The sequence below is a fragment of the Homarus americanus genome, unplaced genomic scaffold, assembly GCF_018991925.1.
Source record: "Homarus americanus isolate GMGI-L3 unplaced genomic scaffold, GMGI_Hamer_2.0 scaffold6317, whole genome shotgun sequence".
NCBI classification, from domain to species: Eukaryota; Metazoa; Arthropoda; class Malacostraca; order Decapoda; family Nephropidae; genus Homarus; species Homarus americanus.
In genome coordinates, this window is record NW_024730668.1 from 14,586,442 (window position 1) to 14,601,487 (window position 15,046).

General features: G+C 42.4%; 1 protein-coding gene across 1 annotated transcript; it reads right to left on the bottom strand.

Moving 5' to 3' along the window:
* Positions 1-8,878: 8,878 nt before the first annotated feature.
* LOC121867139 (caspase-like) lies at positions 8,879-14,243 on the bottom strand. Its single transcript, XM_042366892.1, has 5 exons — positions 14,095-14,243; positions 12,563-12,683; positions 11,930-12,123; positions 11,298-11,454; positions 8,879-10,948 (listed from the first exon to the last, which is right to left on the bottom strand). The coding sequence occupies exons 1-5, from the start codon at positions 14,191-14,193 to the stop codon at positions 10,614-10,616; spliced, it is 906 nt and encodes a 301-aa protein (XP_042222826.1). The 5' UTR covers positions 14,194-14,243; the 3' UTR covers positions 8,879-10,613.
* Between the last annotated feature and the right edge of the window lie 803 nt (positions 14,244-15,046).

Here is a 15,046-nt window from a genome sequence, read left to right on the forward strand (position 1 = left end):
GGAGGGGCGGCGGCAGCGTCTTTCTGGCGTTGGCGCTTGTCTGCCCCGGTATGCAATGGGGCTAACTAGAAAGTATTGACACCTTTTTGTATGGTGCTCCTCCAAGCGTTACGATGTGGAGAAATCATCTCCCAGGTGAGGGGGCCGATTTGGCACTTTTTTCAGGTTTGTCTGAAGACTATCCTTATACCTTTCCAGTTGCTCGTCAGCGTTACGTTTACTATTCGTCAGGTGACTGTAAAGTAGCTGCTTTGGCAATCTACTGTCGTTCATGCGGGTAACATGGCCAGTCCAGCTTAATTGCTCATGGATAATGGTAGCCTCGATGTTCCTACAGTTGATGTAACCGAGAATACTGGCATTTGTTCTCTTGTCTTCCTAGCGAACTCGGCGGATGCAACTCACACCACGTTGGTGAAGGTTTTTAAGTGCGTTGAGGTGCCTCCTGTATGTGACCCATGTCTTGTTGCCATATAGCATGGTGGAGAGGACCACTGCTCGATATACGTGCAACTTTGTAGATAATTTCAGTTCCCTACAGCTGAAGACACGGGTACGGATTCTGCCAAAGGGGCAGGCAGAAAGAGAATCTGAGTCTTACGTACATTCACCTTAAGGTCGAAGTGTGCATACGCATCTGTGTAGGTCTTCAGGATCTCCTGTAGCTCGCATTCAGAGTGAGCGATAAGGTTGGGGTTGTCTACTTAAGTTCAGCAATGGAAGCTGCCGACATCTTTGTTCCTGCCTGGAGTAGTCTTATTTTGAAAAGACCCTTCATCCGGTACTCGATGTCCACCCCGCCGGCTAGATTGGCGCTGGCACGAGTAAGGAAGGCAGCCAAGAAAATAGAAAAGAGAGTTGGTGCCACTACACATCCTTGTTTTGCTCCCCTTTCGATGGCATAGTACTCAGACTGGGTGCCATTGTGCAGGACACTGCCGTTCATGCCATCGTGAAGTTTCCTCACAATGGCAATGAATTTTGGTGGGCAGCCAAAATTGCAGAAGGTCCATCAGAGGGCTACCCTGTTAACAGAGTCGAAAGCCTTGGTTAGGTCGAAGAAGACCATGTACAGATTACGACACTGTTTATTGCACTTTTCCTGTATCTGGCGAGCAGCACATATAATGTCAGTGGTGCCAAGTGATGATCTAAAGCCACATTGAGATTCTGGGAGGAAGTTTTCCGCCTCAGGAAGATTTCTGTTTCTGAGGACTCGGGCAATAATCTTGCCAGCTATGGACAGCAGCGAGATCCCGCGGTAGTTGCCAAAGTCCGATCGATCTCCCTTATTCCTATAAATATTAACGGTGCAGGAGTCCTGAAGAGCTTGGGGGATTTCCTCTTTTTCCCATATATTAACCAGGAGAGACAGGACATGGCTGGTAAGCAGAGGTCCTCCTGCTTTATGCACCTCGGCTGGGATTCTATCAGGCCCTGAGGCTTTGTTATTTTCCATCTGTTTGGTGGCAGTAGCTACCTTATCCAAGGAAGGAGGAGAGCTGAGGTGCGACAGCTTGGGTGCTGAAGGATCTGCTGGGTAGTCAGGACATCCACATCGGTATTTTGGTTGAGCAATGAATGGTAGTGTTCTTTCTAGCGCTTCGTCTTTAATTAGAGATTTACCATCGGATGAGCGGAGGGGAGCTGTACCATGATTGATTGGCCCATTAAATGATTTAGTGGAATTGAAAAATTCGCACATCTGTGTTGATCTGCAAGTTTTGTGTTTCATATTCTTTATTTTTAAACCAGTCATTCTTTAGATAGCAAAGTTATCAATAGGCCACCACTTTTTTCTTGCAGAGACTGGGGGATGTTCTGCCAGTCAGTTAAAGCAGCACGTTTATCATCGATAAGTACATTGATTTCCCGGACGTTTTCATCAAACCAGTCCTGGTGTATTCTTTCGATCTGGCTGAGGGTGTCTCTGCATATTTTTGTCACGACAGTGTCGAGAATATCCCATTGGGCACTGGGATTTGGGTTGTTTGTTGTCCGGTTGTTTATCAGCCCATGTTCGAGCTGCTCTCTGAGAGCATGTGCCACCACTGGATCCTCCAGACACTTTGTGTTAAAACCTCTTCTGGAGACTTGTTGCCTTCGCCGTTTTGGACGACGTGAAGTTAGAGCTTGGCTTTGACGAGCCTATGATCAGTGTCGCAGTGGTCTGAGCCACGCATGGCTCGGGTGATGGGAACATTTCGGCGATCTCTTTCTCTGACAATGATGTAGTTAATGAGATGACAGTGTTTGGATCGTAGGTGTTGTCACGAACCCTTGAATTTTTCCTGCCTGCCTAAACAAGGTTCTGATGATAGTGAGGTTGTGTTCAGCCACTTGCTGAGGAGGGGTGGCCCATTAGGATTATACTTGCCTTGTCCATTTCTCACTATAATTCCCTGCCAAATGTCAGCCTCTCTGCCAACTCTGGTATTGATGTCACCTAGGAGCACAACCTTATCTTCTCTAGGGTTAGAAGCTAGCACTCATTAAGGTCGGCGTAAAAGGTCTCCTTGATGTCATTCTCTATATCCAGTGCTAGGGGTGTATGCACTTATGAAGAAGGCATGACATAAGTGATTCATTGGGTCTCGGAGAATCATGGGGCGCTCGTTGATCCCAACAGGCATTTCAGTTAGCCTATGTAGGATCCATTGACGGACAGTAAAGCCCACTCCATAAATGCGGTTTCTCTCCGCAGCACCCTTACCCTTCCAGAGGAAGGTATATCCAGACCACAGTTCTGTGAGTCGACCCTTGTCTTCGAGCCGGGACTCACTAATGGATACAATCTCGATGTTATACATAGTTTGCTCTTTTGCCAAAAGGGCGGTTCTTCTTTCAGGGTGGTCATTTGTACCAGTATCCAGAAGGGTCCTGATATTCCATGCAACGACCATAAGAGGTTGTAAAATTCGTTCTTTTTTTATCTGCGATTATGATTGTGTTTTCGGCCGTATAAGGATGACCTTACTAGGTGCGGTTGCCCAGTCAGGTTGGTTCTTTAGGCAGACTATGTTTAGGGCACGTCTTATAGGCCCCTCTCCATATGGGGTGAGCAGAGTGGCTCCTCAAAAGGGCTGCTAAATCGAACAGATAGGGCCAGATTGCACTGCTGCCTAGATTCCAGTGCATAAACGACCATCTTAGCTATGCCGCCCATGTGCAGAGATGTGACTAGAGACTCCCGGCATCCATCTCTGCCTATCCCCGTCGTCACTCGTGCGTCCTCATAGGATTTTTGGGGGTATAGGGGTTTTGATGATGATGATGAGAAGTATGATGGTGAGGCAGGAGCACAGGCTGCAACCACACATCTTGGCTATCTCTTTTCCTGATCCAGTGGTGCAAGTGTTGCAAGGCCTGGGGAGAGGAAGAGTTGCAGTGGACTGCCAATACCCCAGTTTGTTGGGTTTCGCCTTAGTAGCCTCTTCACCATGCATTGCTTTCTTCCGCCGGTGTAGTCATTGGGTTCCCCTGTTGGTCACCTCTTCCACCTATACCACCATAGGGGTCTATACGCATGTCTGCCTGATGCGGGGCTCCACCACATATTTTTCATTTGGGGTCTACTCCCGTAGCCTTATACCTACCAAGCTTAATCCACAAGGCCTTGGGCAGTGGTTGGTAGGCACGAGGACGTGTCCACATGCCAGTGGACCTATGCGCCCTTCCTCTAGGGCCCACTGCTGCTCCAATATCCTCTGCTGGCCTAACCTGGGCTTACGAGACACCCAGTTACTGTGTGTTGCCACGAGGAGGCACAACAGGAGTCTTGATGGTGAAGATGTTGTGTACTGGCAGGGGAGGATTTATGCAAGTTGCTTCCCTGTTCACCACTAGGGCTAGCCAGTGGTGGAAGCTGATAGCGAGAGGAAGCAAGCAATGCTTGCCCCTTAACACTAATATAATGCTGTCACACTCGACGCATTACACCATCCTGTGTACACACACACACACACACACACACACACACACACACACACATACAGGTATAAAAATACTGTAAAGCACTGCCAGCATTTGTATTTACAAATAACTTATAGTTTTTTAAACACAAGACACACTATTATCCGAGATTGTGTTTATCTACATAAAAAATAATCAATTATATCTGTGTTGTTAATATTTCCTTCCCATAAATAATTACACACGCGTAAGTGATGATATATTTACCTTTTTTTAAGTATGATGGCAATTGAAACATGGAATAAATAATTATATGAAGTTTTATGAAAGCTGACACACACACACACACACACACACACTAGCCTGAAGTCAGTTAAACACTCGTATACAATGGAAACAAAACATTTTCCCACAACCAGTCAACAAAACTGTTCTCCTCCCAATGATGAAATGAACATTTTTCTCCTCAGATGTTAAATTAACACCGAAATTCAGAACAATGTTTGTTTATACAACATTAAAAACTGAAGCTGTACAGTAGTAGTTTGCTCACCTTGTGTGTGTGTGTAATAGTAATAATAATAATAATAATAATAATAATAATAATAATAATAATAATAATAATAATAATAATAATAATAATAATAATAGTAATAGTAATAGTAATAGTAATAGTAGTAGTAGTAGTAGTAGTAGTAATAATAATAATAATAATAATAATAATAATAATAATAATAATAATTATTATTATTATTATTAAAGGTTTATTGAGAAAGTTCTGCAGCCTGAATGTTGAAAATATTCATTAGACAAAAATGAATTATTACATACAAAGGTGGGTCGTTTACCAAAAGCTTTCATTGAACATACAAATTATTATAGCTTGCAGCTGATGGCCTGGGCTGGTCTCTTGCCATACTATGTGAGGTCACGTAGGCCACGTGGTGCATTAATTCGTCCGTAGATGTTGACATGAAGGACCTCACGTGGTCATGGATACATCGGGTGGTGTGGTGTTCATGTGGTATAGTAATTCGTCTTCTGGTGTTGATATGAAGGACGTCACGTGGTCATGGAGACACCATGTGTTGTGGGGTGGTGTCACAGTACCTCACTCTCTGCTAGGTGGTGCTGTGTTATCTTGTAATCAGGTGTAAAGCCGTTCCTCTGTTGTTCCCAGGGTGGACTGATTAACAACGTCTGGTCAAAAGATGGTGGTTGGTTCCCAGGGGTGCTTATCTCACTGATGAGTCACTGCTCTTGCTGGTACTGTCTAGTGCTGAATTCACTAGCTTAAACACTGTTCATCACTGTTCAACACTGATCACACTTCTTTCCGAAACGAAATTGTCACTTGTGATGGGATTATGTTGATATCCCGGTGGTGAGGATGGGTTGGGGAGAGTGAGTTGGGGAATGGGCCAACATTGGCCAAGGGGGCAGTTGCTCAGCGGGAGCAGCGCCTGATAGGTGGAGACGGAAACTGGAGGATTTGACAACTTCACTGACGTGTGGTTTCCAATTTAGTTTGTTGTCTATGGTGACGCCGAGGAGCTTAGTGGAATCTATAACCTAGAGTGTTGTCATGGTTTTGGGGTGGATCTGTGGTAGTAGGAGTGGATTATATTATATCAAGATAATAATATGTCGTATTTCTTATTTCTTACCGTAGAGTCCGATACCTTCACACTGATTACTTACAGGAGATTATGGCGTATCTACGTAGAAGTTCACTCCACCACTCGACATTCCATGATTTATACTTGATAAATGATGATTTAATGAATTCATTTAATTTTCAACATCTATCTAAGTTACTGGTTATACTATGTCATAACCAATCAGTCATTACCTTTAGTAATAATGAGATAGGATCACAGATACGGGCAGATAATTGCACTTACAGTTATTTGTCAAGCTTCCATACAATGATTTACAATTTGCATGGATATATGATTTACTCACGTTCACGCTGTAATAAAATTAATCTTCTAAAACAGGGAATTTCCAACTTGGGGACACATGTGATTACTCTACTGTGGTATGACTTAACAGAGCCTTAATTCTTCAAGTGATTCATTTACTGCCAGCCTGGATTGCTTTTGTTGCAACCAGGCTTCATCACAAGAACTTCTTCCCACGGCCATAACAACAAAAAGGTACTCTTGGGTTACCACACATAGTCTCGCGTCACTGACAGTCACTGTGGACGGTTGTCGCGGCAAGTAGAACTGGTAAGCGTGACTTGAATTAACCATTAGGTGCAATAGACCAGCCTGGATTGCTTTTGTCGCAACCAGGCTTCCACACGTGATATTTCCACGGGGATAACAAACCTAGGTTAACACACTTAGTCTCGTGTCGATCACGGTCACGGTAGACGGGTGTCGTGCAGGAGAACTCTGTAAGCGTGAATTAATTAACCATTTACTGTAGGTTTGATAGGCCAGCCTGGATTGCTCTTGTCGCAACCAGGCATCCACACGTGATATTTCCACGGGGATAACAAACCTAGGTTAACACGCTTAGTCTCGTGTCGACGACGGTTCACAGGACGGAGTGGCGGTGGAGTACTCTGTGTGGTGTGGTGTCCCGCCCCCCCTTCAGGAGGGAGAGAGTCAAGACGACGTCTTAACTAACCCATGGCTCAGGGGATACTACTCAAAATGTGGTTTTTGGGTGTGAAGCGATGAACAGTACAACACTGTTTCACTGCCCACCCCCCTAAAGGCTGGCTAACATACACTAATTGAAAAATACATGTCCCAGTTATGCCTCGCCGGGCGTCTTATCTCTGGTAAAACAAACTTTGGAGTTGGTTGCGTGGGTAAGCCTAACGCAACCCATGACAAGTGTGTTGGGACCTAAAGTAATGGAAGGGGGTGGGACAACGTCGGAGGAGAGGGTGATGTGCATAACCATGATCTTGGTATGGTCGATGGTAACGTGGTTGTTGGTGGCCCAGTTTTGGAAACTGTTCAATAAATTCTGAAGGGTGGTATAGTCAGGAGCAGAATTGTAGACACTGATCACAAAGGTGGAGTCGTCGAAATATTTCCAGCGACCACGGGTTTCTCTTAGGGCATCATTGATAAGCATAAGGAAGCATAGTGGTCCCATCCTGGTGCCTTGGGGGACGCCACAGGTGAGTGACTAAAAGGTGGAGACAGCCTCTCGGAAGCGTACAGCTTGGCGTCGATCACTGAGGAAGACTAGAAGCCATGGTATAAGACTTCTTCGAAACCCAAGGTCTATAGCTTTGTTGATGATTAAATTGTGGTCTACTAGGTCAAATGCCCTGGTGAAGTCAATGAAGGCGACAGCCACAGACGTTTTTCGTTTTTCCAGATGGCGGTATATGTAGTCGAGAAAGCTGACAACACAGCGAGTGCTGGAGGAAGTTTTCATATTACCAAATTGCTGAGGATCTACGGCTCCTGCAATATCAGCATAAGCCTAGTCAAACACAAAACTTTCACGGATTAAGCTGAGTATTGGGGTGATTTCAATGGGTCGTAGCTGATTTAAGGATTGTGGGTTGGTTGACTTGGGCACTGGTGACACATATGAAGTCTTCCAGTCAGCTGGGCATCTGGCTGGACTGAGGGGAGCATTGATGATGGAGCAGAGGGGTTTACCTAGCTCCGGGGAGAACTCCTTGAAGAGTTTCATTGGTTAGTCAATGGGGATGGTGGAGCGTTTTAGCTTCAGTTTGTCCAGACATTTTGCTACTTCAAATTCTTCTACTAACTCAGTGGGAAAGGGGGCTGGTAGGTAAGCAGGGAGATTGCTTGTGTCAAGCCGGGAGGGTGGCGTCTGGCATATAGTAGCGAAATAGTTATTTGATTGCTCAGCTGCATCTACATTAGTGAGATGGCTAAGGAAGGGGAGGGGGTGTGTCTTATTGTTTAGTCCACAGAGTTCTTTAAGCTTACCATACTACTGTGTGTGTGTGTGTGTGTGTGTGTGTGTGTGTGTGTGGTCAGTTTGTTTACCTCGCAAGTGAGTGATCCCGGGTTCGATCCCCAGGCAGGATGAAACTATGGGCATGTTTCTTTTCACCTTTTGCCTAGGTATACCAGCAGTAATTGGGAACCTGCATGTTAAAAGATTTGCGGATCGTATTCCGGGGTAATGGTTAGCCAGTGCAGTTGATGAGTTGTCCAGTTTTCTCGGACTCGTCCTTGACACTGGCTCATGCAACTCGTTAACTTAGGGTGTGGTTGTTATGTTGACGAAAGCTTCTACACCTTAAATTCACGCCTAGTTGGCCATAGGGCCGACTATCCTCGTACACGAGGGGCAGCCATTGTATGTGTGTGTGTAATAATAATAATAATAATAATAATAATAATAATAATAATAAACGGTTTATTAATAGAGTTGCAGCCTGTGCCTAAAAATATACAGACTTACATTTGATTTAGACATAATGATATAATATGCATCGAATACATTTACAGGGCTGTGCGGTACATAAATCAGGAGTTATTTATTATTTTAACAATAGATGGGATGGTGCTATTCTTATATCTATCGGTGAGAGCTCTTATGGGCTGAATTTTGTTGTAGTGGCAGACTGCGCGAGGTGGGTGGGGGGCTGCTTGTGGCAGGAAGTGGCAATGACGAGGGCGGTGCATTAGTTCACTGCCAAACCTTGCCAGTGCTTGGTGGTGGAGGTCACTGAGGGATGGTATTTCCAGGGTGGAGAGAGCGTTGATGTAGCTGGAGTATTCTGCGCCGAGCATGATTCTGCAGGTCCTTTTCTGTACCTTCTCTAGCCGACGTTGTTGGGTGGAGTTGAGAGAAGACGACCAGGCTGGTGACGCATACGTTAGTTTGGGGAGAATAAAGGCGTTGTAGATAGTCCTCAGCTCTGGCGTGGGTGTCTCAAGTGACCAAAGTCGTCGTAGCATGTAGAGTCGGTACGAGGCTGCCTTGACTGTGTTAATTACATGGGCTTTCCAGTCCAGTTTGTTGTCTATAGTTGTGTATGTGTGTGTGTGTGTGTGTGTGTGTGTGTGTGTGTGTGTGTAACTAAACTAAAATTTACAAACAGCACCAAATCACCTGAAATTTAGCCCCTAGTTTAATTTACCTGAAGATCAACCAAGCTAACCTAGCATAATCTTAAAACTGAAACCCCTAAATACTTATTTAACTTGCTTAAACCGAAGCTAAACCAATACAATCTAACCCGACGATACCAAATCTGCCCACCTGGTAGCGTTATGATCACCTTAATATTTCAACACATGTCAACACTCTCTCATGGGTGAACGCAGAGGTAGTGGGGAGGGTAAGAGGTATTGTGGAGTAATTGTTGTTATTTATAAGATTTTTATAAACCTCTTGAGAACGAGAACTTTACACCATGAGTACAAAGACATAAGCATTTGAGTACAATGTTTTAATCTCTTGAGTTACGATGCCAACATCTTGAATAAAATAAGTTTGTGTATTGAATGAGATACATTATGCCCTTGAGTACGGAAATAGACATTTGTTCACAATGTTTTAATCCATTCGGGACTGTCAACGAATGGAAAATGCACAGAACATATTTTTCTTACCGTAGAGTTCAGATACCTTCACACTGGTTACTCAGGAGATTATGGTGTATCACTACGTAGAATTTCACTCCACTTCCGGCATTCAATGTGTTGTATACTTGATAAACGATGATTTCATGAATTCTATTCATTTTCAACATCCATCTAAGTCATTAATTATACTTTGCCATAACCAATCAGTCATTACCTTTAGTAATCATAAGATATGGATCACAGATACGGGCAGATATCTGCACTTACATTTATTTGGCAAGGTTTCATATACTGACTACCAATTTGCCTGGGAAGGTGAATCATTCACATTAACGCTACAGTAGCCGTAATTTTATAAGGGGAATTTGTCAACCTGGGAAAGTAACTGCTTAGATTTACTAGGCCGGCCTGGAGTGCTCTTAGCAAACAGGCCTTCACCAGTGATCACTTTTCTTCGCGGGATTTATTAACTTAGTCAGTAAACTAAAATAAATTCTTGGGGTTTTGCACACACAGCCTCGTAACACTGACAGTCTCTGGACGGTGTCGTGGTAGGACTGTATGACCCCTGTCTCTTAAGTCTACGGAGCAAGAGGTCTTAACTACTCCACGGTCTTGGGCCTACTGCCAAAATATGGTCGTGGTTGAGTGAGACAGATGGACAATACAACACTTCTCACACCTCCCACAGCCTGCTTCACATACCCGCTAATGGCACGGTGGTGCCGGAGTCAGGGGTGGCCTGGTGTCTTATTTCCCGTAAACAGCACTGAAGTGGTTTGCTTGAGTAGGCCTAACGCAACCCATGACAAGTACAATGCCAGCTTCCTGAGTACAGTGACTAAGACACAATAAGCCCTTGAGTACGGGGATATACCCCTTGAGTTTGAGGGCTTAACAACCCCTTGAGTACTAAGACAAACACTAGAGTACAATATTTTAATACCTTGAGAACAATGAATTAAGTCATTGAGTGACATCTCGTGAGCCCTAGAATCCGATGTTTTAATCCATTAAACACTATGGCTTCTTCCCAGAGCAAGATAACACTGCAACTCACTGGACTGAGTCCTCATCCTCAAGGGGTTGTCAAGTATTCGTACTCGTACTCAGAGGGGTTTGTTGGTTCTTCAATCCTCATACTCAAAGGGGGCATTAAAGCAACTTATAAAAGGAAGTCATAGGTAAACTTGCAATATCCACAAATCTTGCAATTGCTCTGAAAACCTGGCTAAACATACGACGATCCCTTGCAAAGAAGTATATTTTACCCTTCAGTGTTGATATCATGTAAGGTATGTGAGTATTGTTGTCGGGTTTATGTCCTCCTGACGCAGACGTCGTGAAATGTGTGGAGACTAATCCTGTCACCTTCTGAAGCATTGTTGCCAAGTCTTTTCGTCGTGATTCTCTGGTTAAGACTTGGGTTAAGAAGTGAAGGAATGTGCTACCTCTCATCTCACTGTTACCAGACCTGATGGTGAACTTTCCTGTTGGAGTGGAAAATATTTTAACACCAAAATATAATAATAATAATAATAATAATAATAATAATAATAATAATAATAATAATAATAATAATAATAATAATAATAATAATAACTAACACCAGTAACAACAACAATAGCAATAGTAATAAAAATAATAAGACTATCAATAATAATGAAAATTAAATTGTAAATAAAAAAAGATAAAAAAATAATAAAATAATCACAGGTCGAAAACTAACATCAATAACCATATATTAAATCATCACTATATCAGTTAACAAATAAAGAATTGCCTAACTAAACCCCTATTTTCTCTCAATTTTATTACAGTACCATCAGTAACACTAACCACTGCAAGACGCATGCATCAGTAGCATATCTCCTTGTGGTGGTATAACGAAGTCTTCTCTTGAGGGTTCCCCAGGGCGAGTATCCGCTTGTGTGTCCTCATCATTGTCTTGATGCTGTAATTGAACGCCCTCGTCAGCGCCTTCTCCTTGGCAGACCTTGAAGAGTACAGTAATGTGTAGGAAAATAGGTTCCTATATTTGCTAGGGCAGTGTCTTAGGGTTTCAGGTTTGAGCAGATATTTTTTTATTATCTCTTTTGATAGATGGGCACCTGCGATCCAGGTAATGTTGATACTGTATAATCGGTCAATCGCACCGACACAAGTTGAATAGCCGCTCTCCCAGGCTCCTAGGATGAACAGTTAGTTTTGTGGACTGTACTTGCCTCATACATCGATCCCTCTTAAAATGATGTTAAGAGAGCAAAGGATGTCTTAAATCAAATAGTCATTGTCGCAAAATAATTATTAATTTCTATGGACTTATAACATTAACAACAAAATGTATCCCTATTTTGCAAGATTACGTGTATTTCAGGACTTAATTGGACACCTCAGGTAATCATCAAAACAATATTCTACAACTATCTATTTTAGTCTTATTTAGTATTATATAATTAGTCCTAACTCACCTGGAAGAAAAATAACTTTGGTTTTCCCTTAAGAGACGGACACAGGTCGGGGGTGAAGCTCCTCCATATGTCCTCAGTGTTGATTTCGTCATCAGGGACCCACACAACCTCCCTGTTGGCCTCTGTGCTAGTGGTCCCGTGAGTCATGACCATCACCACCAGGCCGTCACACTCACGGTGGTCCATGGCGGCAACTATGGAAAATATAGATTAAATCAACTAATTACGAGAACAAAACACAAGATATAAAGAACGAAATAAAAAAAAATAGGAGGAAAAGAAGAAGATCAAGAGAAAACACAAGAGACAAGGAAAGCAAGGAAATTATGCATACTTGCATAACGTTTGAAACACCAAAAACATTAAAGAAACTCAGTCAGTCAAGGTGCATCCTCAGGTTTCAGGGTTGGCGACCACGGCCCTCCACTCTAAGTGTATTTAGTCTGTCTTTTTCCAATTCTGCTAGATGTTGTAACTCTACAGTCTACAGGGACCATAACTGTAAGTATCGTCCATCCATTTGATTATTGTCTTTGTCTTCCCCTCGCCTTTCTACCTATAAACTAAGTGATCTAGCTTCCTCGTCACCAGTCATCATCCTAAGTATTGTTACGAAATGGTGGACACAGTTACTTAGTTGTAGTGACTGTAGTATAGATTGTGTTCTCAGGTCTCGACCTATTGTCACCTCGAAACCCAGATGAGAGAACAGCCGCCTGCAGGAGTCGACCCCATCACTGACACACAGACACTTCTGCGGGAACAAAAAGGGTTTAACTTATCATAATCAAGGGGTTAAGTCATCGTACTTCAATGGGGTTGTTATCATACTTAAGGGTTGCCTCATTACACTCAAAGGGTTAGCTCAACATACTCAAGGGCTTAAATTCACCATACTAAAAGGTTTACCTTTCATACTTTACGGTTTAAGTCACCATACGCAAGGGATCTATCATACTCAAGGGCTTACTTAACATACTCAAGGGGTTAAGTCACCATACTAGAGGGATAAACCTACCATACTCAAGGGGTTAACGCCAGGAGTTTTAATCAACATTTTATGCTGAAGGGAGTTGTCGTGTCGACAACCGTAGTTTTAAACGCGAAGGAACCAGCTCTGCAGCGCACGACGGACAAGGGCAGCGGAAAAACGAACTGATAATATTAGAATTTGAAGATGTGGCTGGTAGCTGATCTTCATTACACTCTTCGTAATTGTTTTGTTTGTTTAATTGGATATTTACAGTAAATGCGATTAATGAAAAAATAAAACATAATGGAAATTTTATAAACCTATTTTTATATTAATGTTTTTACATCCAAAATTAGGATATTTTCAAGTAACTCGTGTTTTGTTTTATTGCTAAGTGCAAGGTCGTTCAACTGCTGGAGTCATCTCATCTTACAAACGCTGGTATTAATCAGGTAAGCACATTTAAGATAATTAATTCGGCATTTTAGCAGCTTTGTGAGTATCCGTCTGGAAAATATAAACGGGTGATTTTCTGGGCTAGAAATCTTAAAATGGCTTGAACCAAATTTCACTGGCATCGTCACTTAACTTTATGCTACATATATCAATAAAGTAAGCAAAAAATAAATAAGATAAATAATTCAACTTTTAAGAAGTTTTGTAAGTGAGTTTTCGTATAGAAAATACATTTTTCCTCGCCAATCAGTGGTACCAAAAACTCCCATGTTGATGATCGTCCGTGTAGAGTCCGGCATACCAACCATACGAATAAGTCGACCCATTTGCATCAGCGAAGGTGGACAAGCTTACCAACCCAATTATCGACGGTCTCGCACGGAGGGGAACAGGTTTGGGCGATTAAAACTACCACTTGAAAGAACGACTCCCACCTGAGGGTTCTTCGTCGAAGAAGGAAGGAGGGTGTAAGTCACCAAACTCAAGGGATAAACCTACCAGACTCAAGGGATAAACCTACCATACTCAAGGGGTTAAATCACCATACGCAAGGGATAAACCTACCATACTAAAGGGATAAACCTACCATACTCAAGGGGTTAAGTCACCATACGCAAGGTATAAAAGCTCTGAATGTTGTCCGTTTACATGGAATTTCCTAATTTTGGTCCAATTTACATTAAACAGCTGCCTAAATCTACTTAAATAAGTATCCAGAACACCTCCACACACTTACCTTAGGTCGCACCTTTAAGGTGTTATGGGTCAGCACTAGCGCCACACCTCTCCGTCTGTGTCTCATGTTATATTTTATTGAGTGGCGTCCTCCCGGCATGGTGGCCTCCCGCTCCTTACATGAAGTGAACCTGTCAATGGACAACACATTATTCGAATCCCATTATCTTATTTCATAACCATACTGCTTATTTCATTATATTACAATTCATATTCATAATAACTGGTGTACCTTATAATCCGTGTACGTAAAAACTCATGTAATAATAATAATAATAATAATAATAATAATAACAATAGTAATAATAATAATAATAATAATAATAATAATAATAATAATAATAATAATAATAATAATAATAGTAATAATAATAATAATAATAATAATAATAATAATAATAATAATAATAATAATAATAATTATTATTATTATTATTATTAACGGTTTATTGAAAGAGCATGACAGCCAGAAGGCTGAAAATATACATTTACATAATTAGGAAATGGATCACGTGATTGACATATAACATACAAATATGATATATAATAACAAGGGGGGGGGGGAGAAAGTCATACTACATGGAGTGAATACACTGGTTGACTACGAGTTGTTGATAATTTTTACAATAGTTGGACCAGGGATGCTCTTATAGCGACCAGTTCGTGCTCGTACAGGCTGGATGCGGTTATGGTATCGAACAGCACTTCGCGGACAAGGGATATCGGTTGGAAGCAGGAACCGGTGCTGAGGGTAGTGCAGAAGCTTCTCACCAATTTGCATATGAGGTCATGGTGATGATCAGAGAGAGCGAGAGGGTCAGTGTGCTGAGCGCCTCTTGAAATGTGGAGTAGGAAGGGAAGAGAATAATTTTGCATACCCCCCTCTGCTCTTTTTCTAGGTGTTTACGTTGTATGGCATTTAGGGAGGAAAACCAGGCAGGGGAGACCATAGG

Coding starts and splice junctions, on each gene's coding strand:
- LOC121867139 (XM_042366892.1), bottom strand. CDS start 14,193: ATGCCGGGAGGACGCCACTCAATAAAATATAACATGAGACACAGACGG. Junction 12,124..12,562: donor ACTACAGTCACTACAACTAA/GTAACTGTGTCC, acceptor TATTTTCCATAG/TTGCCGCCATGGACCACCGT. Junction 11,455..11,929: donor CAAAGTTATTTTTCTTCCAG/GTGAGTTAGGAC, acceptor GTACTCTTCAAG/GTCTGCCAAGGAGAAGGCGC.